Source organism: Camellia sinensis, chromosome 9 (assembly GCF_055761805.1).
Source record: "Camellia sinensis isolate YWXY chromosome 9, ASM5576180v1, whole genome shotgun sequence".
NCBI classification, from domain to species: domain Eukaryota; kingdom Viridiplantae; phylum Streptophyta; class Magnoliopsida; order Ericales; family Theaceae; genus Camellia; species Camellia sinensis.
The window spans coordinates 64,487,494-64,511,723 of record NC_138969.1 but is presented as its reverse complement, the minus strand read 5'-3'; the positions used below and the strand labels follow the sequence as shown (position 1 = coordinate 64,511,723).

General features: G+C 36.0%; 1 protein-coding gene across 3 annotated transcripts in view; it reads left to right on the top strand.

Annotated features, from left to right (window-relative positions):
- The first annotated feature begins 14,862 nt into the window (after positions 1 to 14,862).
- The window catches only part of LOC114260819 (disease resistance protein At4g27190-like), a 29,386-nt gene continuing 20,018 nt past the window's right edge, over positions 14,863 to 24,230 (top strand). Inside the window, exons 1-2 of one of the 3 annotated variants that reach the window (XM_082886902.1) lie at positions 14,863 to 15,040; positions 19,254 to 22,429. In XM_082886902.1, coding sequence (XP_082743028.1) covers positions 19,256 to 22,429 — 3,174 coding nt within the window. In that variant the 5' untranslated portion in view covers positions 14,863 to 15,040; positions 19,254 to 19,255. Of the gene's footprint in view, positions 15,041 to 19,201; positions 22,430 to 24,230 lie in introns of all 3 variants that reach the window. The other 2 variants (XM_082886901.1, XR_014339815.1) reach the window with 2 other exon arrangements.

The following is a 24,230-nucleotide window of genomic DNA, read 5'->3' as shown; positions in this document are numbered from 1 at the left end:
GCGCATGAGCTGTCATGCATATCCAACTGTTTCTTTTACGTGTTTCGTCTTTATTGGAGCGTGTCAGTGACGCGCCTGAAGCTGTCTGTTCGTTCGTCTGCGCCGTCTGACGCGTGCGTTGCTCTAGGCGCAATAATTGCCCTATTTTTGCCGCCGTTTCAAATTTTTGACAAAACTCTTTTTTGCCTCTTCTTTTCCTTCACTTTTTTCATTCTGGCTTCTCGTTCTCTCTCTTTCTGAAAGCTTTTTCTTCTTCGAATCCGCCATTGCTTCAAACTTTCTTCTGGAACTGCTTTTGATCCTTCATTCTTGCAATAGCCCTCTTTGTTGTTGCAACTGGTTTCTGGGTTCGGTGAGCACTGCCTTGGCTTCATTTGTTCTGGTAAGACCCTTTCTTTTAATTCTTCAATTCTCTTTATGTGCTTTTGTCTGTCTACTGCCATTACTGATTTTGTTCGAGGTCTGGGATTTATTTGTCTCTTGAATTTGTGGCTATACTTTGAGCTTCTATGCTTTTTCATCATTCTCTTTGCCACTGTTTCTTGATTTTTTCTGTATTTCTATTGCTTCTGAGAACTATACCTCTGTTCTTGAATCTGAAACTTCGTCTTTGTTTTCTTCTTTTTTGTATCTGTCCCAGATCTGTGCCCTCGATCTTTATTTTCATAGTTCGTAGATTTGGGATTTGTCTGTAGAACCCTTAATCTTTAGGGAAACTTAAAAAATGCCCATCTTTTAAGACATATTCCTCTTAGTCTAAGCCGACATAATGGGTATGTGGAGGCATAGAGTGAATACCCCAACAAAACTTGAATACTTTAGACAAGAATTCTCTATCCCAGCCGATGTTCATCTTAAATTGGCTGGGGATAATGATACCATCGTGCCCACAGATCATACAATGCCCTTTCCAATAGTTGCTTTTACCGAATGTGGACTTCGGCTTCCACTCGATCCCCTCTTCCGTCAAGTTCTCCATTTCTATAAGCTGAACCCTATGCAACTTACTATCAACTCCTATAGGGTAATTAACGGTATTATTGCCTTAGCTAGGCAAGAAAACCTTAGAATTACCCTAGCCGACCTTCAATATTGTTATACCATGTGTCCTCTCGATCTGAAAGATAGGGGTTTTGTCTATTACCTTAAGCCGAGATCCACTCAGTACAAGATTATAGCCGACCTTCCAGACTCCAACAAGGGGGCTGGAGATGATTTTCTTATTGCCTCTGGAAATTGGGAATTTGGCCCAGATGAAGATGTCCACCTCTACCCTCTTCCTCGAACACTTACAGAGGGCAAGAGTAAGAGCCCTGAGTCAACACTTAGTTGTTTTTACTTAAGATTTTAATACTTTATTTCTGACGTCTATTTCTTTGCAGATCTTCATCAGCCACCGAAAAATTTTCGCCAATCCTTCTTCCCAGGAACAGATCTGAAAACACTTCTTGGCCTCCCAATCCATAAACGAAAAGCCCCAGTATTACTAAACTTCATCCCTACATACAAATCCACCTTACCCGACATCCCAAGAAAAAGGAAGAACAGTCTTTCTCCACCCACAGCCACAACCTTAACTGCTTCTACATCCCGAACGGATCAAGAATCCACATCTGCCCCAGCCGACCTTCCATCATCTTCGGCCCCCTACTTAATACCAATTCCAGAACGTAGACGCCGAAGAAAGCTTGTAAAAACAGCCAAAATGGTTCGTTCAAAGCCTATCGTCCAAGATCTTCTTGCCGACATTCCAACTGACGCCGAAGCCGCACCAACGCAAACAATGCTCCCACCCAAACAAAAGAGAGTAAAAAGGGCTCAGCCTAAGGCCAAGGCTACAGATGCCGAAGCTGAAGATACTGTGCCTATCTCAAAGCTGGCAGAGAGCAAGAAATCAGCCTCTGTCTCCACCAAGAGATCTGCTGAGGGTCAACCCTCAGGGCCTACACAAACAAAGCGGCCAAGGTCATCGTCTGCGACGACCTCGGCTTCAAAGAAGCCTGACGTCCCATGGGCCCCTGATCTATCTCTGGAGGACAGGCCCATTATGGCTAGCGAGAGTGCTGACGATATTAATGTTGCTGTCGCTCTTAGCACTGCTCTCCTCCTACCGAATGACTTGGAGCGAAATGCCAGTTTTAGTGAGTATGAAAATTATGCTCTTATGCTCCAACACTCTGCTCAAGTAAGTATTTCTGTTTGTATTTATGTTTCTTCCTTCTTTTTCTTTCTGAGAAAATTTTCTGATACTTCTGTTTTTTTTTTTTTTTTTTTAGGCTATCCAACATGCCCATTCATTTTCAATGCAATCCTTTGAGAATCGTCAAAAATTGGTTGATATGAAGAGGGAAGCAACTTCAATGAAGAGAGAATTAAGGGCCCTTGAAGTAAAAATGAAAAAACTAGAGGATCAAGCCGAGGCTGCAACGAAGAACCAAACCTTAGCTCTTGAAAAGGCCGAAGCTGCTGAAGCCGTTAAAAAAGTAGCTGAAGCCGAGAAAAGGGAGGCCGAGGCTCAGAAGGTCCAAGCACAAAAAGAACTTCAACAAGCGCTGGCTACCAAGGAGGCCGAAATCAAAGAGGCCGATGAAAAGGCCTATGCCCAAGGTATGGCCGACGTTGCAGAAGCCTACAAGCTTCAAGTTAGGCAGGCATGCAACAGGGGATTTTCCCTTGGTTGGATGTCCTTGATAAAGAAGCTTGACCTTCCTGCTGACTCGCCCTTGCGTCAGGCCGATGCTAATCTGTTACCATTTCCTCCACCTCCTCCTGAAGGTGAGTCAGAGTCCGAGGCCGAGGAGGAAGATGAAGAAAAAGATGATGGTGAGGCCTTGGTGAGAAAACCCAAGAATGCTGCCGAAGTCAAGTCCCCTCCTCCCGCTGAACTGGTTATGGACTTAACTCAAGATGAGGGGGGTGATGATGCTGACTTCCTGTCCAAGGAGTCTGTTCCAGGGTGTCTATCATCTGAACTCCTTCTGACTGAAAGAAGTCTTGACACAACTTTGGCAGAAATAGATGCCGAAATACAAGCGGAGAAGGTGGCCGAGGATATTCCAGCTGAATCATCCGAGGTTCCAGTTCCTGCTGCTGCTGATGTTCAAGAGTCTTGATTTTCCCTTCTTTCTTTCCTGGATTTTGGACTTGGTTTTTTCTTTCAATTCCCGGACAATGTATATTCCTTCTTATGGCCGATGTGCCTTTTTCAGTATGTAATTGCAACTGTTCTTGCTATGGATATTTCAATCTTATGATGTTCTGTTGTTTGCTTCTGCGTAGTTCTATACTTAGAAATTTTTGCTTGCTTTCTGCTTTCTTTGTGCAATCTTCTCGGGGTTACATACCTCGGGTATAACTGCAAAGCTTTTACTTCGGCAAGATACTGACCTGCAAACCTTGTATAAATTTTGATAAGCACAAAACATATACTACTCAATGTATACTTTTGCCATCTTTTTTTTTTTCAAGTTTTCAACAAGTATTTAAATAATGATTTCGTTCTAATCTACTTGTAAATTGCTACAAATTTCAACAAGCGTCTAAACAATATACTTAACCTTTGCTTCAGCCCGTTAATTTTCTGTATACCTTAGTGGGTGATCATACGTCGGCTTAACATAAACTTGTAAATTGCTACAAATTTCAACAAGTGTTAAGCATCTTCTCTAGGGTTTAAACAACCCACATATTGCTATGAAAACTTAAGCAATAACCTCGGCCTATCTTCGACTTGTAAATTACTACAAATTTCAACAAGTGAAGATAAGGAATCAGCTTAACTCCAACTTGTAAATTGCTACAAATTTCAACAAGTGAATTAAGAAATAACATCGGCTTATCTTCAACTTGTAAATTGCTACAAATTTCAACAAGTGAAGATAAGGAATCAGCTTAACTCCAACTTGTAAATTGCTACAAATTTCAACAAGTGAATTAAGGAATAACATCGGCTTATCTTCAACTTGTAAATTGCTACAAATTTCAATAAGTGAAGATAAGGAATCAGCTTGATTCCAACTTGTAAATTGCTACAAATTTCAACAAGTGGATCAAGGAATAACATCGGCTTATCTTCAACTTGTAAATTGCTACAAATTTCAACAAGTGAAGATAAGGAATCAGCTTGATTCCAACTTGTAAATTGCTACAAATTTCAACAAGTGGATCAAGGAATAACATCGGCTTATCTTCAACTTGTAAATTGCTACAAATTTCAACAAGTGAAGATAAGGAATCAGCTTGATTCCAACTTGTAAATTGCTACAAATTTCAACAAGTGGATCAAGGAATAACATCGGCTTATCTTCAACTTGTAAATTGCTACAAATTTCAACAAGTGAAGATAAGGAATCAGCTTGATTCCAACTTGTAAATTGCTACAAATTTCAACAAGTGGATCAAGGAATAACATCGGCTTATCTTCAACTTGTAAATTGTTACAAATTTCAACAAGTGAAGATAAGGAATCAGCTTGATTCCAACTTGTAAATTGCTACAAATTTCAACAAGTGGATCAAGGAATAACATCGGCTTAACTTCGAGTTTGATATGTCTTCAAAAACATCCATGCATAACTTTATCAATCGATCATGTTGAAAGGATTTTGAAAAGATTTTATTGATAACATCGGCCAAACAATGATGTTTTCCTAATGATAGAAAAATTTCAAATTACAAGTATTCCAAGGTCTGGGCAATGCTTTGCCCTCGTTGTCTTCAAGCCGATATGCTCCATTGCCTAATACTGAAGTAACTCTGTAGGGTCCTTCCCAGTTTGGGCCAAGCTTGCCCTCCCTGGGATCCTTCTTGTTCCCGACGACTTTTCTTAGGACTAAGTCGCCGACTTGAAAATCCCTTGGATTAACTTTCTTGTTGTAAGCTCTGGCCAGCTGTTGCTGGTATACTGCAAGCTGAATTGCAGCCTTCTCTCTTCGTTCTTCTAGTAAATCCAGGTCTCGGGCTAAGAGTATGTCATTGGTGCCATTCTCTACTCCCTGGGTTCTGATCCCTGGGATGCCGATCTCTAATGGGATGACTGCTTCTGTGCCATAGGCCATGGCAAAGGGGGATTCTCCTGTTGATCTTCTCGGCGTAGTCCGATATGCCCAAAGTACGTTGGGTAGCTCGTCCACCCACTTTCCTTTTGCTGCCTGGAGCCTCTTCTTTATTCCATCCAGGATTACTTTGTTGGACGCCTCTGCTTGCCCATTGCTTTGAGGAAAACTTGGTGTTGAGAAATAATTCTTGATCTTGAATTTTGCACAAAAGTTTTTGATGAGTTTGCTGTCGAATTGTGTTCCGTTGTCGGCAACTATAGCTCTTGGAATCCCAAATCTGGTGATTATGTTTTTCCAAATAAAATTCTTGACATCCACATCTCGGATTTTGGCAAGAGGTTCTGCCTCTATCCATTTTGTGAAGTAGTCTGTTGCTACCAACAAGTATTTTCTCTGCCCAGTTGCCTGGGGAAGTTGTCCAACCAGATTCATGCCCCATTGGGCAAACGGCCAAGGGCTGGATACTGGGTTTAGGTCGGCAGCTGGCTGATGTATCAGAGGTGCAAACTTTTGACATTGCTCACACTTCTTTACATAGGCTTCGGCATCCTTTTGCATGTAGGGCCACCAATACCCTTGGGTAATGGCCCTATGGGCTAACGATCTGCCCCCAGTATGGCTTCCACAAATTCCTTCATGAATCTCATAAAGAAAATCTTCAACCTGTAAAGGGTGTACGCACCTTAAAAGTGGTCCAGTGAAGGACCTCCTGTAGAGATGGCCTTCCGCTGTTAGACTGAATCTGGCCGATTTCAGCCTAATTTTATGTGCTTCTTTATGGTCTGCTGGCAACTTCCCCTCTTTTAGGAATGCAATGATTGCATCCATCCAACTTGGTCCAAAGCCCAAGCACATTGCTTCTTGTTCGATGTTCTGTTTATCTATGCTCAGGGCCGACATGTAGTCGATCATAATTGTCCTTGTTTTTCCAGTTTGAATTGAGCTGGCCAGGTTGGCTAACGCGTCGGCGTGGGTGTTGTCATCTCGGCTTACTTGGAGTAATCTGCAGTTCTGGAATAGGGCCGCCAGTCGGATGACTTCCTTTGCATATGCCGACATTCTTTCGTCTCTGGCTGCAAATTCTCCTGTTGACTGGTTAACAATTAATTGTGAATCACAAAAAACAATTACCTCGTCTGCCTCTGCTGCTGCTGCTAGCTTTAGTCCTGCAATTAATGCCTCATATTCCGCTTCATTATTGGAGGCTTTGAACCCCAGCCGGATGGACTGTTCTACAATTTCTCCATCTGGAGATATCAGCAGTACTCCTGCTCCTGCTCCCTGGCGGTTTGAACTTCCATCGACAAATAGTCTGAATGAATCGCCGATGTAGATGCTGCATGGTCTGAGCTTTTCTTTCTCTTGCTGTTTTGTCTTTGACTGGGTTTCTTTTTGTTTGTCGGGGTGATGCTTATCTCGGCTCGACGGAGCCTGAGGTGTGATGGCTTCAGGTGTGAGTTCTGCGACGAAGTCGGCCAAAACTTGGCCTTTTATTGCTGTTCTTGGCCTGAATTCTAGGTCAAACTGGCCCAGTGTTACTGCCCATTTTGCTATCCTTCCTGTTAAGTCTCCTTGATGTAATAAGGACTTCAATGGGTACTCTGTTAGAATCACAATCTTGTGTGCCTGAAAGTAATGGCTCAATTTCTTTGAGGCCATTACCAAGGCTAGCATTAATTTTTCCAGTGGAAGGTACCTTGTTTCCGCGTTAGCCAAAGTCTTGCTTACATAATAGACAGCCTTCTGCTCCCCTTTTTCCTCTCGGATTAGCACTGCACTGACTGCGTGCTCAGAGACTGCTAAGTATAAAAATAATTCCTCCCCTGGGACTGGGTTAGAAAGGACTGGGGTTGTGGTCAGGTACTTTTTCAGGTCGGCTAAGGCAGCTTCACATTCTTCCGTCCACAGGAAGTCTGTGGCTTTTTTCACCAGGGTAAAGAAGGGTCTGCACTTGTCTGAGCTTCTGCTGATGAATCGGTTCAGGGCTGCGGCCCTTCCAGTGAGCACTTGAACTTGCTTTGCCGATGTTGGACTCTGTAGTTCCAGGATGGCCTTGATTTGGTCTGGGCTGGCTTCAATGCCCTTTCTTGTTACCAGGTACCCTAGAAATTTACCTGACCCAACTCCGAAGGCACACTTCGAGGCGTTGAGTCGGAGCCGATATCGTTTGAGTATGTCAAAGACTTCTTTTAGGTCGGCAAGATGACCTTCTGATTTCTTGGTCTTTACGACCATGTCATCGATGTAAACTTCCACCGTTTTGCCAATCAGGTGTTTAAACATCTTTGTCACTAACCTCTGATAGGTTGCTCCTGCGTTTTTCAGCCCGAAAGGCATTACCCTGTAACAGTACAGGCCTTTCGGGGTGATGAACGCGGTTTTCTCCTCATCTGGAGGGTACATAGCAATCTGGTGGTACCCTCTGTACGCATCTAAAAAACTCATCCTTTCATGTCCCGAGGTGGCGTCTACCAGTTGGTCGATTTTGGGTAGAGGAAAGCTGTCTTTTGGGCAAGCCTTGTTGAGGCTGGTAAAATCTACACAAACCCTCCACTTGCCATTCTTCTTTTTTACTACTACTGTGTTGGACAGCCATGTCGGGTACTGAACTTCTCGGATGGCCCTGGCTTCAAGGAGTCTGTCTACCTCCTCTTCCAGTGCTTCGACGTGCAATAACGTCGGCCTTCTGGCTCGTTGAATCACTGGTTTTGCCGATCTGTCGACGTTCAGACTGTGGCAAGTGACCTCGGGGTTAATGCCAGGCATTTCATAGGGTGTCCAGGCGAACGCCTCTATGTTTGCCCTTAAAAAATCTTCCAGTTCCTTTTCCTCTTCTCTGGCTAAGCCGGAGCCGAGAAGAAAAAATCGTTCTTCGTCGCCCTCCTGGACGAGGATTTTCTTTAGCGCCTCTTCACTTTTCTCGGCTGGTTCTTTCCCAACATCTTCCAGGACTTCTATGTCCTCATCTTCAACTTCTGCTTTCTTTGGCTCCCGTATACTACAGGTAGATTTTATTGCTGCCATGGAGCAATTTTTGGCTTGTAGTTGGTCCCCTCTGACTTCTTCAATCCCATGCTCTGTTGGGAACCGGAGTAGTTGATGCAACGTCGAGGGAACTACCCTCATTGCATGCAACCACGGTCTTCCAAGGATGATGTTGTATGGTGAGGGTGTGTCAATGACCAGGAATTCTGTCCTGATCTTCTTAGTGCCGGCTTGTACCTCCAAGCTTGTTGCACCTAGTGGCCATGTCGGCGTTCCATTAAAGCCGACCATCGGGCCGCTGGATTGCTCTAGGTCATCGGGGTGAAGTCCTAGCTCTTTGTAACATCTGACGTACATGATATCACAGGAGCTGCCTTGGTCTATTAGGATGCGTTTTACTTGGCACTCCCCAACCTGGAGGGATACTACCAAGGCATCATTATGCGGATGTTGGACCAATTCTAGGTCGGCTTCGGTAAAGGCTATCATTGGCCCTTGGCATTCTTCTGGCCGATGTCTCTTGTCCCCAACTTGGTAGATATGCTGTAAATGTCTTACCCTCTGGGTTTCTCCTCTGACTTCGTTTTCGTTGACCCTTGAGTGGATCACATTGACCACCCTTGGTTCTCCTGCCTGTGGTAGCTGTGCTGGGGGAGGGGGTGCTGCTGGTGCTTGAGGCAACCTTGCCTGTTCTTCCCTTGTTCTGGCCTCATCGACCAGGTCCCTCAGGAGGCCTTGCCTTACTAGGTCCTCCAAGTGTGCTTTTAAGGCTCTGCAACCTTGAGTTAGATGTCCTTCTTCATTGTGGTAGGCGCAACGTCTGCCGACGTTTCTTCCCATGTATTCCCCTGGTGCTCTTTCCGGAACCCTGAAATATGGTTGATTTCGAATCCGATCCAAGATTTTATGGATTGGGATCCGGAATACCGTGGTTACCGCCTGTTTATTTCTTAATTCTATTTCTTGCCTGGTGGGTCCATTGTTGACTCGGCCTCGCTTTGGCGAGCCGTTTCCCTTTTCTTGCTTCACCTCTTTGTTTCCCGACGTATCTTCCTCGGCCCTGGCGTATTTCTCAATTCTAGCCATGAGTTCTTCCATGCTTTTTGGCAATGTTTTTGCCAAAGACTTCCGTAGTGGGCAGTCATCTTTCAGGCCGTTCTTGAAAGACACGACTGCTACTTCCTGGTTGCATTCAGGTATTCGGTTGAACACCTCGTAGTACCTCTTCGCATAGGCCCTGAGGCCTTCTTCTTTGGTGATTCGTAGAGCCATCAAAGCATCAACCCTCAGGGGTTGCAGCTTGTTGGTCACGAATCTGGCCACAAACATCTCGGCCAAGCCTTCCCATGTCTTTATACTTCCTTTTGGTAACTTGTGGAACCAATCAGATGCAATTTCCCCAAAGGACGAGGGGAATACTTTGCAGAGCAACGGCTCGTTTCCGCTATATAGTGCCATTGAATTTAGGTACAACCCAACATGAAAGTTCGGATCTGATTTACCGTCATAGATTTGAAACCTCGGCATACTGAATCTTTTGGGTGGTTCAAATTTGTCCAGTTCCGCCGAGAAGGCTGTCTTTGGTTTCACTGGGGAGTTTACCTCGGCTTCTCCATTCTGTTGCCTCCTCTTGAGGTAGTCCCTTAGGTCTTCCTTGCTCCTCCCTGGAGCTCGGCTGTCTCTGGATTTTAATCTTTTTGGCACACTGCTTTCGGCCTCGAGGTGGGTCCGTTTGGGTCTTTCTTCATGGGTTGTGTCAAAGTGGAGTATTTGCCCCTGAACATGTCGATGTTCTTTGGGGTCTGGATTCTTCATGTGGTGTGTCCGTCGGGACTCCTCTTGCCTTGGCTTTTCCCGTCCGACTTCCCTGGAAGGTCGGTGTGAATGTCTTCCGCTTCTGGTATGCTGAGGGACCTCGGGGATTGTTTTTCTTACCTCCTTCTGTGTGTTGTTCGCTGGCATCGGCGTATCTTGCAGCGGGTATGGTGGCTGCATAACATTATTCTGCATCATGAAGTTGACGACTGACTGAAGGTCTGCCAACTTGTCCGCCAACTCTTTTACTTCCTCATCCCTCCGTAGGCACCTGTCCCTCCATATCTGGAGGTTATCTTCATTGTAGTACGTTCCTTGGTTTGTTCTTTTTGACGTGTCGCCTTCCAGGTTTACGTCGTTTTCCCTATGGTCCTGGCCACGGGCTTCTGAATCGTGGTTGTCTCCTTCAATGTTGAGGCCAATTGGTCTGCCATTCCCAGTGGGAGCGTCATCCCCAATATTTTCCTGTTGTCCGTTAGTGGCCATCTATTCTTCCTTCGTTCCCACAGACGGCGCCAAATTGTGTGGGTAAAAATCTGACCACACTGCCCGTTTAGTGATCAGCAGCAAAGCACCGGCAGAATAGATGGCTCCAGCAACCTGTAACAGAAAGGAAAAGCTCCGGCGGTGGTTCTTCCACCCGGGGGCACTCCGACGATCAAGTCAGTATGTTTCTCAAGGATAATCAAGTATTAAACTGAATACTCAAAGTATGAATTACATACCTTAGACCCACGGGGGTGCCTCTCTTTTATAATATACTTAATCCAAGTCCAACTAGAAATATGACTTCTACGTACCCCAATCTTAGTACTTACTCTGGACTCTTTAGGAGATAAAGATAAACTCCCTAAGAGGTTTATCCTTATCTTAATTAAGTCCCCTCTTTGCTTCAGGACTCTTGTCCCTTATCTTCGGATTCCGACATCTTCGGAGATGACCTCGGCTTCTCCGAGATTACCTCGGCTTAACTACCAGGGCACGTGGCACCTCGGCTGACACGTCGGCGTCACCATGCCACGTGTTGGTATTCACAAAATATGTCCCCACAGTCCAAGAGGAGCGTTTATTATCAAGTAATTTTTTTGATCCAAAAATTAGTGGGATGAATTACCACTCTAAAAAGTTATATCATAATTTTTTTTATCTCTAAAATACACTAAATTTTTTGCTGTACCATTGATTTGATATTTCATCTCGTCTTTACGACTTTTGCAGACAAATCTGACCTATGGGTCAAAAAGTATGTGCCAGCTGCTGCGCACTATGGACAAAAAATGCGAAAAAATTATTAAATAATATTAGAAATATCAAATTTTTTATTAAATAAATAGTCAAATATAATTTATAATTTTTTAGAAAAACATTTAATTATTTATTTGATAAAAAATTTAGAGTTATAACATTTTCCAAATTATCCAATCGGAGTCACTCTTATCTCTAACAAAATAATAATAATAAAAATAAAAATTATAATGAGTGGTCCAAGAGGAGCGTTTATTATCAAGTAATTTTTTTGATCCAAAAATTAGTGGGATGAATTACCACTCTAAAAAGTTATATCATAATTTTTTTTATCTCTAAAATACACTAAATTTTTTGCTGTACCATTGATTTGATATTTCATCTCGTCTTTACGACTTTTGCAGACAAATCTGACCTATGGGTCAAAAAGTATGTGCCAGCTGCTGCGCACTATGGACAAAAAATGCGAAAAAATTATTAAATAATATTAGAAATATCAAATTTTTTATTAAATAAATAGTCAAATATAATTTATAATTTTTTAGAAAAACATTTAATTATTTATTTGATAAAAAATTTAGAGTTATAACATTTTCCAAATTATCCAATCGGAGTCACTCTTATCTCTAACAAAATAATAATAATAAAAATAAAAATTATAATGAGTGGTCCAAGAGGAGCATTTATTATCAAGTAATTTTTTTGATCCAAAAATTAGTGGGATGAATTACCACTCTAAAAAGTTATATCATAATTTTTTTTATCTCTAAAATACACTAAATTTTTTGCTGTACCATTGATTTGATATTTCATCTCGTCTTTACGACTTTTGCAGACAAATCTGACCTATGGGTCAAAAAGTATGTGCCAGCTGCTGCGCACTATGGACAAAAAAATGCGAAAAAATTATTAAATAATATTAGAAATATCAAATTTTTTATTAAATAAATAGTCAAATATAATTTATAATTTTTTAGAAAAACATTTAATTATTTATTTGATAAAAAATTTAGAGTTATAACATTTTCCAAATTATCCAATCGGAGTCACTCTTATCTCTAACAAAATAATAATAATAAAAAAAAAAATTATAATGAGTGGTCCAGGAGGAGCGTTTATTATCAAGTAATTTTTTTGATCCAAAAATTAGTGGGATGAATTACCACTCTAAAAAGTTATATCATAATTTTTTTTATCTCTAAAATACACTAAATTTTTTGCTGTACCATTGATTTGATATTTCATCTCGTCTTTACGACTTTTGCAGACAAATCTGACCTATGGGTCAAAAAGTATGTGCCAACTGCTGCGCACTATGGACAAAAAAATGCGAAAAAATTATTAAATAATATTAGAGATATCAAATTTTCTATTAAATAAATAGTTAAATATAATTTATAATTTTTTAGAAAGACATTTAATTATTTATTTGATAAAAAATTTAGAGTTATAACATTTTCCAAATTATCCGATCGGAGTCACTCTTATCTCTAACAAAATAATAATAATACAAATAAAAATTATAATGAGTGGTCCAAGAGGAGCGTTTATTATCAAGTAATTTTTTTGATCCAAAAATTAGTGGGATGAATAACTACTCTAAAAAATGAGTGATGCTAGAGACCCCAAATATTCTACCAAAAGTTTTACCAAATGTCTCACATGGGTGTGGGACCCACACAATGTGGGTCCCATGTGGGTCCCACACCCATATGAGACGTTTGGTAAAACTTTTGGTAAAATTGTTTGGGTCTCTAGCATTTTTGCTAAAAAATTATATCATAATTTTTTTTATCTCTAAAATACACTAAATTTTTTGCTGTACCATTGATTTGATATTTCATCTCGTCTTTACGACTTTTGCAGACAAATCTGACCTATGGGTCAAAAAGTATGTGCCAGCTGCTGCGCACTATGGACAAAAAATGCGAAAAAATTATTAAATAATTAGCAATGTTAGGTATCATGAAAAATCTTTCATGAAAATAATCATGAAAAATTGTCACCTTTGGATTACATTTAGAATAAAGCACCACACACTAATTAAGGTAATCCAATGATCATAACTCTTTCATGATCATTTTCATGAAAAAATTTTCATGATCCCTAACTTTTCTCTTAAATAATACAACAATGCTAGGTAGCTCAAAATTTTGTGGCTCAAATGGCTCAAATCACTCAAAACGACGTCGTTTTGACAGATTTTGAGTGTAAAACGACGTCATTTTGACAGATTTGAGTCATAAAATTTTGAGCTACCAAACATTTTTTTAAATAATATTAGAGATATCAAATTTTCTATTAAATAAATGGTCAAATATAATTTATAATTTTTTAAAAAGACATTTAATTATTTATTTGATAAAAAATTTAGAGTTATAACATTTTCCAAATTATCCAATCGAAGTCACTCTTATCTCTAACAAAATAATAATAATAAAAATAAAAATTATAATGAGTGGTCTAAGAGGAGCGTGTATTATCACGTAATTTTTTTAAAATTAAATTAAAATTAAATTATTTTAATGAATGAGGTATCATGTAAAATAGTTAATAAAAGTTAATCGTACAAAAATAATAATAATTAATATAATTAAATATCACATCTTACATATCAATTAATTATTTTTTTCTCACAATAATCTGTTCAATTAAAAAAAAAAAATTACAAATCATCCTAAACATAACTTTTTTTTTCTTTGACTAAAATAATAAAAAAAAATTTAAAAACTAACTTAAAATAGTCAACATCTCACATGAGGGCTAAGGAGTCTTCTGGAAAGCTGATAAAAAGTTAGTTTTCAACTTTTTATCTATTTTGGGTCACATTATATCTCACATAACTTACCTATAAAAAGATAAAATAAATTAAAATAAGTTAGGCTCCGTTAAATTTGGTTTTAAAAATTAATTTTGAAAGATAAATTTTGAAAAGAATTTCTAAAATTTAAATTTTTTTGGTTATATATTTTGAAAATAATTTTGGGATAATTTGTATTTTTTTTAGTTAAATAGATAGGTGTAACAGAAAATTGATTAATTAATGTGTAAAAGGTGGGAGAATGAGAACAAAGAGAGAAGAGAAACGAGAGAAAAAATAATTGATGCATAAAAAAAAAAAAAAAAAAAAAAAAAAAAGAAAGAAGAGAAGGAGAGAGGAGCGAAAAAACAATTTTGAAATATTGTAAACCAAACATGTTTTTTAATTTTTCAATCCTAAAGTTAATTTAAAAGGTAAACCAAACACCGGTATTTATAGCTTATATTACGGTTTGTTTGTTTGGTAGTTTTTTTTTTTATTTTAGATTATTTTATTCTTTAGTAAATTTTTGTTTTTAGAATTTTCAAAAAAATTTAGACTTGTAGATTTATCAAGATGAAACGAATCGGAAAATTAGAAAAAAATTTCAAAAAAAAAAAAAGCAGAAAAGATAAAATACAAAAAAACAAAAAAAAAAACAAAAATAGTGAAGTTTTTTTTTGCTTATTTTAATTTTTTTTTTATTTTTTTTTAATTCGTTTAAACAAAACAGACAGAAAAAATAAAAAAATGTAATATAATTTTAAAAAATATTACTAAAATTAAAAAAAAAAAAGGACTTATATAGAAGTTCCAAACCCATTATGGGCTAATTTGGAAAAACCTAAAAAAAAACATTAAAAATAAATTTTTAACTCATTTTAAATCACATTATTTTTTATACATTTTTTTTAAAAAAATCAAATAAAAATAAAAAGTAAAACTTTTAACTATCCTTTCCAAATCACGCTATATGAAGATTAGAAAGTAGGCTGTAGACAGTAGCAAAAAAGTACCTTGTATGAAGATTAGAAATCTCCTCTCTCTGGTCTTCCCTTCCATCAATTCACCTCGCTCAGCCTAACCTACCGCTGCCCCAATCTCCCTACACACTCACTCCACACTCACACCATCCACAGGTACTCTCTCTCTCTCTCTCTCTCTCTCTCTCTCTCTCTCTCTCTCAACATAGCTAGTTACAAATGGGTTAGTCATCTACTCATATCTAAACTTGAAAGAACGTAACTGCATCGTTAAGTCCACCATGATTCTAATATGTTTTTCAAAATAGACCTTTTAATTTTGAAAAAATTACATATCGATGGTTTTTTGTTAAATATTTATTGATTAGTGAAAAAATTTATGAATATAATCACTTGATTTTTTTTTTTTCTGAAATAATACACTGAGTAATTCATCTTTTAATTTTTTGGAGAACAGATTATCGGATCAATTTAAGTTTTTTCAAGAATGATATAAATTTGAGAATTTTGCAAAATGAATCACTCGAATTATTAAAATAAAATTTGAGTGAATCCCACAAGTTCCTCAAATTCTCTCAAGTAAATTTGAGAGAAATCCAAATCCTTACAAAATTATAATCTATCTCACCGAACAGTTTAGGGATTGTTTGGGGTGACCTAAATAAATGCACTTTTTATCTTTTTGAACTAAAAAGTTGAGGAAAAAAATATGATTGTTTGGGTTAATTTTTTGACTTTTTATAGAAAAAATGTGTATTAAAAAATTGTATAAATTAGTGTGTAGGGAAAAATATGATTGAGAGTTGTGCAGCTGTAATTTTTGACTTTTGATTAATAGTGATAACTTTTAAATAATTTTTTTGACTTCTTTTAAACTTTTCAAACTTGACCTTAGTCTTGACAAATTTCATAGTTAAAAATACAGTTAATACAAGGCTAATTTAGGAAGTGTAAAAAAAGCTAAAAGTCAGCTTTTTAATTCATTTTGGTCATATCACCTCTTATATTTTTTATACATTCAAAAAAAAAAAATCAAAAAATTAACTTTTAACTATCTTTCCAAATTAACCTACAAAGTAGTATTAATACAGGACAAATCAATCTATAGGTAGCAGATGCCAACAACTTTAATACTAGATAAACATAGATAATGAAGAAAACTCATTACACATAAGCAAAAATGAAAATTACGAGCAAAACCTAAGAAACATACAAAAAGTAAGAAGAAAGAATTATTCACACCTAATTAGGGAGAGAAAAGTTGAAAGAAATGGAGAATTTTATGTACCAAATTACCATTTTGTTGAGCCCTTAATATGACGGTGATAGCTTCTTTTTTTCTTTTTTTCAAATTTAATAGACATCTTCTATCTAAATTAATAAGAAGTTAAATACATCTCAACAAATGCAAGGCGCACCCATTTTTTTGGAATTATTTTAATCATTAATGTTATATTTGTTTGGAAGATTTAAAGAAGGATTTAGAAAGAGAAATAAAAAAGATAGGTGAAATGCGAATAAAATATATTTAAATTTCGCTTAGTTTCACATATTTTTTTTTTCAAATCTCTCACAAAACCTCTAAACCAAACACAGCATAATAGTACAATGTAAAATGTTTTCAAATTTTTGAGATGCCGTTGCCCTGACTAATTGGCTTCCTACAATGTTGTTCAATATGTCAATCTAAACAAAAAGGGTAAATTAGGCATTGTCTCTTTTATATTTATTTACTTTTTTTTCTTTGGTTCTTAAAAATTTATTTTTTTTCACTTTGATTCTTTATGTTTCAAGTTTTTTTTTTTAATTTGTTTCTAAAATTAATTTTTGTTCAAAATTAGATACAAAATATCACGATAGTTGTCGCATAACATACAAAATATATTATTTTGGGTTCTTTTGAGAAACACCAAAAAAGCTAACTTTTAGCTTTTTACTCATTTTGGGTCATATCACTTTTCATATTTTTTATTCACAAAAGACAAAATACACTAAAAAAGACAAAGTAGACTAGGGTTGGTTTGGGAAGTGGGTTGACTTTTTGTTTTTTTGACTTTTTTTGGCTATTTTAGTCTGGGCTAAAAAGCTTGGTTTGAGAATGATTTTGGCTCCGTTTGGCAAGAGCTAAACGGGGCTTTTTTGGCTATTTTAGCCACAAAAGACAAAATAGGCTATTTTAGCCATAAAAAACAAAATATCACATCCAACCCACAATCATTACATTCTTCTCTCACAAAAAAAGCCAAAAAAGTCAAAAAGCCAAAAAGCCCTTCCCAAACCAAACTTTTTAGCCTAGGCTAAAATAGTCAAAAAAGCCAAAAAGCCAAAAAGCCAACCCACTTTCCAAACGGAAGCTTTTTGACTTTTTTGACTTTTTTGACTTTTTTTGTGAGAGAAAAGTGTAATGATTATGAGTTGGATGTGATGTTTTGTTTGTTGTGGCTAAAATAGTCTATTTTGTTTTTTGTGGCTATTTTAGCCAAAAAAAGTCCAAAAAGTCTCTTCCCAAACAGAGACAAAGCAAAAAATTTAACTTTTTACTAACTTCCCAAAACACTCCTATATTAGTGTTTGAGTTTGTGTTATTAGTGTGAGTTAGATATAATAAAATATTATTATTCCATGTGATTGTCAAAATGTTATTTTTTTAATTTTTAACAGAAGTTAGCTTTAGAAGTAAATTAGAAAAAAAAAAAAAAAATTGAAACATGAACTGCTAATTTTAAGGGTCAAAGTAAAAAAGTGGCCAAACATAAAGGGGGTAAAGTGTAAGTTATCCAAATAAATATGGGGCATTTCATATAAATTCTAATTTATGAACTTATACTTCATTAAGTTATAACTAAGATTTTTTGAACTTTCAAGTCCCATTAAATTTTTAATAGTCGGAATTATTTTTCAAATAATGATTGTTCATTATTTATGATTATCTATAAAGAAACATAGTAATTTGACATTTATTTTGATTTTTAAAACTTTGAAATATCAATTTTCAAATTGAAAAAAACTTAAAAAAATTATGTGCAAAAAAAAAAAAAAAATTTTTTTAAATATTTTTTGAAAAAACTAAATTATTTTTTTTTGTGCAAAATTGAAAATTTTGTGTGTATAAAGAAGCATGATGATGGAACATTGATGTGTAAAATTGAAGGAAAAAAATTTTTAAAATGAAAAAACTGATAATGTTCTCAGTTTTAAAATTGCAAAAAAAAAACTAATAATGTTCTCGATTTTATTGATAGTTGAATCAAACCACTAAGTAGAAAGGCAAAAACGTCTAATCTCATGCTCTGCTTTTTTATCAGTTAGTGAAATAATTATCTGAAACATCACTATGCAAAGTTGATAATGTTCTTAATTTAAAAATTGAGAAAAACTGATAATATTTTTTATTTTACTAAATAGGACTTATTGGTTCAAAAAAATCTTAAATAAGACTTGAGTTATCATAATATTTGTAAATAGGACTTTTAAGTAATTAACTCAACAAAAATTGAATAAATTTCTAGCTTTTCCTTTTCAATAGTGTTAAGACTATGTTTGAATCATAAATTTGATAAAGATTAAAAAAAAAAAAAAAATATGAGACAAATACAAATAAAATATAAGCTATTTTTATTTTTATATTTTAATTTCACCTTTTCTTTGAGAATTCCTATCTAAAATTATATCTAAACACTAATAAATGTAGTCCACTAAGGGCTGGTTTGGCAAGTTTCAAAAAAGTCAAAAAATTAAAAAGTTGTTATCCTATTTAAATCACATCATCTTATTTAAGTCACATAACTTCTCTAACACATCACTTCAAACCCAATTCAAATCTAATCCATATTTCATAAAAAGTCAAAAAATATATTTATTTAGATCATCCCAAATAACCCCTAATTGTTTATTCTGTTTATAATGAGCTACTAAAGTTGCATTGTACTCCATGAGAATAGCCATAATATTTTGCATGGACACAGTTGTGTGTATATTAATTTATGCGTCTATGCAATCGTTATTGTTATATGGGATCAGCTTCGATGTGTGGTTGTGAATTATTTAGAAGAAAAAATTTCATACATTGAAATTGTGGGTGTGAATGTAAGACAATCAATTAGTAACTAATGGTTGAAGCTTGACTGTGTACAGAGTCTATACTTCTTAGGAGGTCATTGATTTTAGTGATTAAAATAGGAGAAATTTTAATTTAATTTAAAAATAAAATTATAAATAAGTGGTACATTTTATAAACATTAATGATTAAAATTAGATATTTATTTATTTTCTAATAGTACCACTGATGGATAATTTCTCCATTAAAATTCTACTCAGAAAACTTTAGCGATTGGGGACCATCGTAAAGTACTGCTTTGCTTGTCATCAGACATGAGTGTGCTTGGTGCTCTGATTTCCATTGGAGGAAGTGTTGTTGGAGTATTGGTGAAGCCAGTTGGGCGTCAATTCGGTTATGTCTTCCATCGAGTGAAATACATAGCAGATCTACAAGAGCAAGTTCTAAATTTAGAGGCTCAGAGAAAAGATGTGCTCGATTGCATCGATGCAGCAGAAAGGAATAGAGAAGAAATTCTACAAATTGTCAAGAATTGGATTGACAAAGTTGATGGGTTCATTCGACAGGCTAAAGAGTTTCTCCCAGGTGTTACCAATGTGAACCAAAAATGTTTGAATGGGTGGTTTCCTGATTTGGTCACATGGCGTTGGCTAGGTAAAGAAGCAAAAAATAAAGCAGAGGAGGCTAAAGAGCTGGGAAAAAAAGGCAAATTCAATAACTTATCCAAGCCTGGACGTCCCTTGGGGATAGAGTCCATACCCTCTGAACAGCTTACGCCTTATGCTTCTACAAAGTTGACAATGACGAATGTAATGGAGGCATTAATTGACAACAAGATCAACTTCATTGGAATATATGGTATTGGGGGCATTGGAAAGACAACTTTGGTAAAAGAAATCGGCAAAAAAGTAAAATCTAATAAGCTTTTTGATGAAGTTGTGATGGCTGTGGTGTCTCAGAACCAAGACATTAAAAAGATTCAAGATGATATAGCTGGCATGTTGGGCTTCACCAGCTTAATTAATCAACCAAGTGAAACTGAACGAACATGCATGTTGTGTGCAAGACTCAAGGAAGTGAAGAAGATCCTTGTTATATTGGATGATGTTTGGGCCAAACTTAATTTGGCAACCGTGGGCATTCCATTTGGCAATGATCACCAGGGTTGCAAAATCATAATCACAACACGGCGGGAGCAAGTATGCAATTCCATGGGAATGGAAAGGTTGGCGACAGAGATTGTTTGTCTTGGTGTTTTATCTGAAGAAGATTCATGGGACTTGTTCAAAAAGAATGTTGGCGATGTTGTTGACTCTAATGCGTTGAATGTTGTCGCTAATGAGGTTTGTAAAGAATGTGGTGGTCTGCCAATAGCACTTGTTACGGTTGGAAGTGCAATGAAAGGTAAAGATGACCCTAATTTATGGAATGAGGCAGCTCGAGAATTGAGAAAATCAATGCCAACAAACATTGAAGGTGTTGATGAACGAGTGTACAAAAGTCTTAGGTTGAGCTATGATTACCTGCATGATGAGGAAGCAAAGGCTTGCTTCTTGCTTTGTTCTCTGTTTCCCGAGGATCATAACATCTTAATAGAAGACTTGGTACGATATGGGATGGGGTTGAGGGTATTCAAAAATGTTGATACAGTGCAAGAAGCTAGGGGCAGAGCAAAGTCAGTGATCAACAATCTCATAGCTTCCTGTTTGTTATTAGCTAGTGATAATAAAAAATATTGCATCAAAATGCATGATGTTGTACGTGATGTTGCCATAGCTATTAGATCCAAAAATCATTGTGTAAGAGCTGGTTGCAATTTGAAAGATTGGCCAAATATGTATAGTTTGGATCAATACATTGCCATATCATTGATGAGAAATCAAATTAGTAACCTTCCTGAGGTCTTGGAATGTCCAAAGCTCCAAATATTACTATTGCAAGACAATAAAAATGCATGGTCATGTTCACATGAATTCTTTTCAAGGATGAATACACTTGGTGTTTTAGATTTGAGCCAACGACTTGACTACGATTTTGACAATCCAATTTGTAGTCCAATTTGTAGTCCTAATGCATTCAATAACCAAACGCGCCTTCGAACATTAGTTCTTGACGGAATTAAGTTTGGGGACACTAAATTTCTTGGAAAGTTAAAGACGCTTGAAGTCCTTAGCCTCAGGTGTGCCTTCTTTTCTGAGGTACCAAATGCTATAAGGGAGTTAACTAATCTAAGATTGTTGGACATGACTGCAAGCTGTTATGAATTTCTGATTCCGGCTGCAATGGCCGCAATGGTATCGCCATTATCCCATTTGGAGGAGTTGTGCTTGCTTGACATCAAATCTTTGAGGATCGAAGACCCTGATGCTGCAGTAGAAGACCCTGACCCTACAGTAGAAGTAGTTGCTGTACCAAGATCTTTGCCTCGCCTAAAAGTGCTAATCATTTCCATACCTAACATTGCGGATATACCCATGGACTTTGTTTTTCCTGTGCTAGAAAGTTTTGCTATTTTTATTGGAGAAATGAGTCGTTCTTTGATGATTGAAAAATATTCCCAAAAATTTTTGAGGCTTGGAAATTTGGTTGGACCCATGGTTAATTGGAGTAAATGGCCAAAGATGGTGTCGGAGAGAGCTACACATCTGTACATTGAAGAATGTCCTCAATTGGAATACTTGATCAACACAGAGGGATGGGGGATTTCATCACAGGCACAACCACGTGATCTGCAATTGTTTTGCAACCTGGAACAATTGCAACTCTTTGGTTTGGATAGTTTCAAAGGGATATGTGCAGCGAGTGCACTTACTACTTCCAGCTGGGTGTGCTTCCCAATGCTCAGAAGTTTGGAAGTTTACGAATGTCCTGAACTATCTACTATTCTTCCATTCAATTTGCTTCAAAGGCTACAACATTTGGAGGAGCTTCGGGTAGTAAGTTGCAAGAAATTGGAACAAGTATTTGATTTTGGTTCTGAAGGAGAAGGCATGAAGTTGCTTTCTAGTTTGAACTGCTCCAGTCGTCAACATGTGCAACTCTGCAACCTAAGAATAATGACTGTCGAATCATGTGGCAAACTGAAATATGTCTTCCAACCTTCCATAGCTCAAGCTCTTCATCAACTTGAACTCCTTTGGGTAAGTAACTGTGAAGAAATGGAGGAAATTGTTGCTGCGAAGCAAAATGAAGGGCACGAAGAGAGAGTGGACTACAAGATGGTGTTCAAAAGTCTCGAAGACCTCTACCTTTCAGGTCTTCCAAACCTAAGTGGTTTCTGCACAGGAGGAGACGACTTTCCTTTTGAATGGCCATCTTTGGAAATACTTGCAGTGAGAGAGTGCCCCAAAATGAAGACTTTCGCTGTCACTACTTCCGGCAACACACCAAAACTGAAGAAAGTTGAGTTGGATGGATCCGCAATACCGCTGCAGGGGATGGACTTGAATAAGTTTGTGCAAACCCATATCATTTCAAAGCCACGTAAGGTACTTCTCTATTTTACCACATTTAACATATATGTAACATAAAACCTGTGCTATGCACAGAAGAGTCAAAATCTTATTTATAAATTAAAAATAATAAAACCTATTAAAAAAAATATATATATGTATTTATTTATTGTACAATTTTGATTTATATTTTTCTTTATTTTTAATATTTTATTAAAAATATTTAAATTTGAAAGAGAAAAAGAGATGTGATTTTAGTTGTGGTGTGAAATTTTTTTAGTGTACATTGGGCGACATGGTAAATAGTTTAATGATTATGGAAAACTTTTAATTTTTTTTATATTTATTACATTTTTTATAATCAAATAGTTATAATTGAGATATAGTCAAATATCTAACCCAATTGATCATGATCGCATATGCCAATTAATTTATCTAAAAAAAAATTAGATGTTTTTATTTTTTTTTTATTTGTAGTACTATAAGAAAAGTATTTTTAATGCTCAATTTTTTTTTAATAAATAGTTATGATTAAGTTACAATCAAAATATTTAACCCAATTAGATTCTACGCCATGTAATAGATGTTTTTAATTTTAATTTTTTAAATTTAGCTAATTGATATAATTGAATTGTAGTCATGTATAATCCCATTAAATTGTGTTACTTATATCTATAAGATAGTTGTTTTAATTTTTAAATTCAGCAAACATGATTAAAGGATGATTCAATAGAAACCAAATTGATACTATTAGTTAATCAATTTTTTTCCATAAGGAGTCTCAAGTCTTTTTTTTTGAAAGGAAATAAGATTAAAAAGAAACATATCTTAATATAAAATTAATCATTTAATAAAATGAGCCATAATATCTCATACTTAAGCTAAACAATATGAATAATATCTAACAACTAATTTTCGCCGATCCAAATATATATATATATATATATATATGAATGAATAATTATTCAAACTAAATATTTATAATTTTTATATCATACAATTTATTAATGAAGTTCTCACATAAACAATAGAATAAACAAAAGTGAGAATAAAAACAAAAAAAAAAAGTATAGAAAAAAACACATATCAATTTAATAATTGCAATCAATAATTGAAATGAATTTTTAAGTTATCATATAGAACTAATAATTAGATCAATAAAAACTGAAAATGTTTATAGACCTAAGTAGATTTTATGTAAAACTATATAGACCGTATGTAAATTTATATGAAGATGAACATATTGCTTATGTAATGCTCTAAAAATAAACCCATAAATCATACATTCGTTACATCCATAAACTTAAGAGAGTAAAACATAATGCCATTCAATAGAGTATTCTTACAAAAGATATTACATGTTGACAACAAAAGTAAATGCCCTATAGGCTTACAACTTTCCAAGTCAACACTTGGGTTCAACAAAAGTAGAGTTCTAACTCTTTACACAAAATAAGCCCATAGCTTGATATACATGTAATATACAAAAAAGAACAACCAAAAAGAGCTATCAGCCTTAAGCCTCCCAAGTTACGTCCATGGAGGTGACATATCACCTGAACCTGAAAATGATGTCCCATATAGGGTGAGTCAACGCCCAATAGAGATATGCTAAACATAGTATGAGCAATAACTAAAACATTAGCATTTGATAAATGTTCAATTATTATAAACCAACATACAACACAATCCAATACCATGACAAAAATGTCCATGTTTCATTCCGTTTTCCTTTACTTAACAAATTCGATTTATAACCATGGCTCAGAACCTGGCCAAACAATTCCCATGAGACTGCAGCTCATATCAGAAACCTTTCTAATATCAACAATTTAAA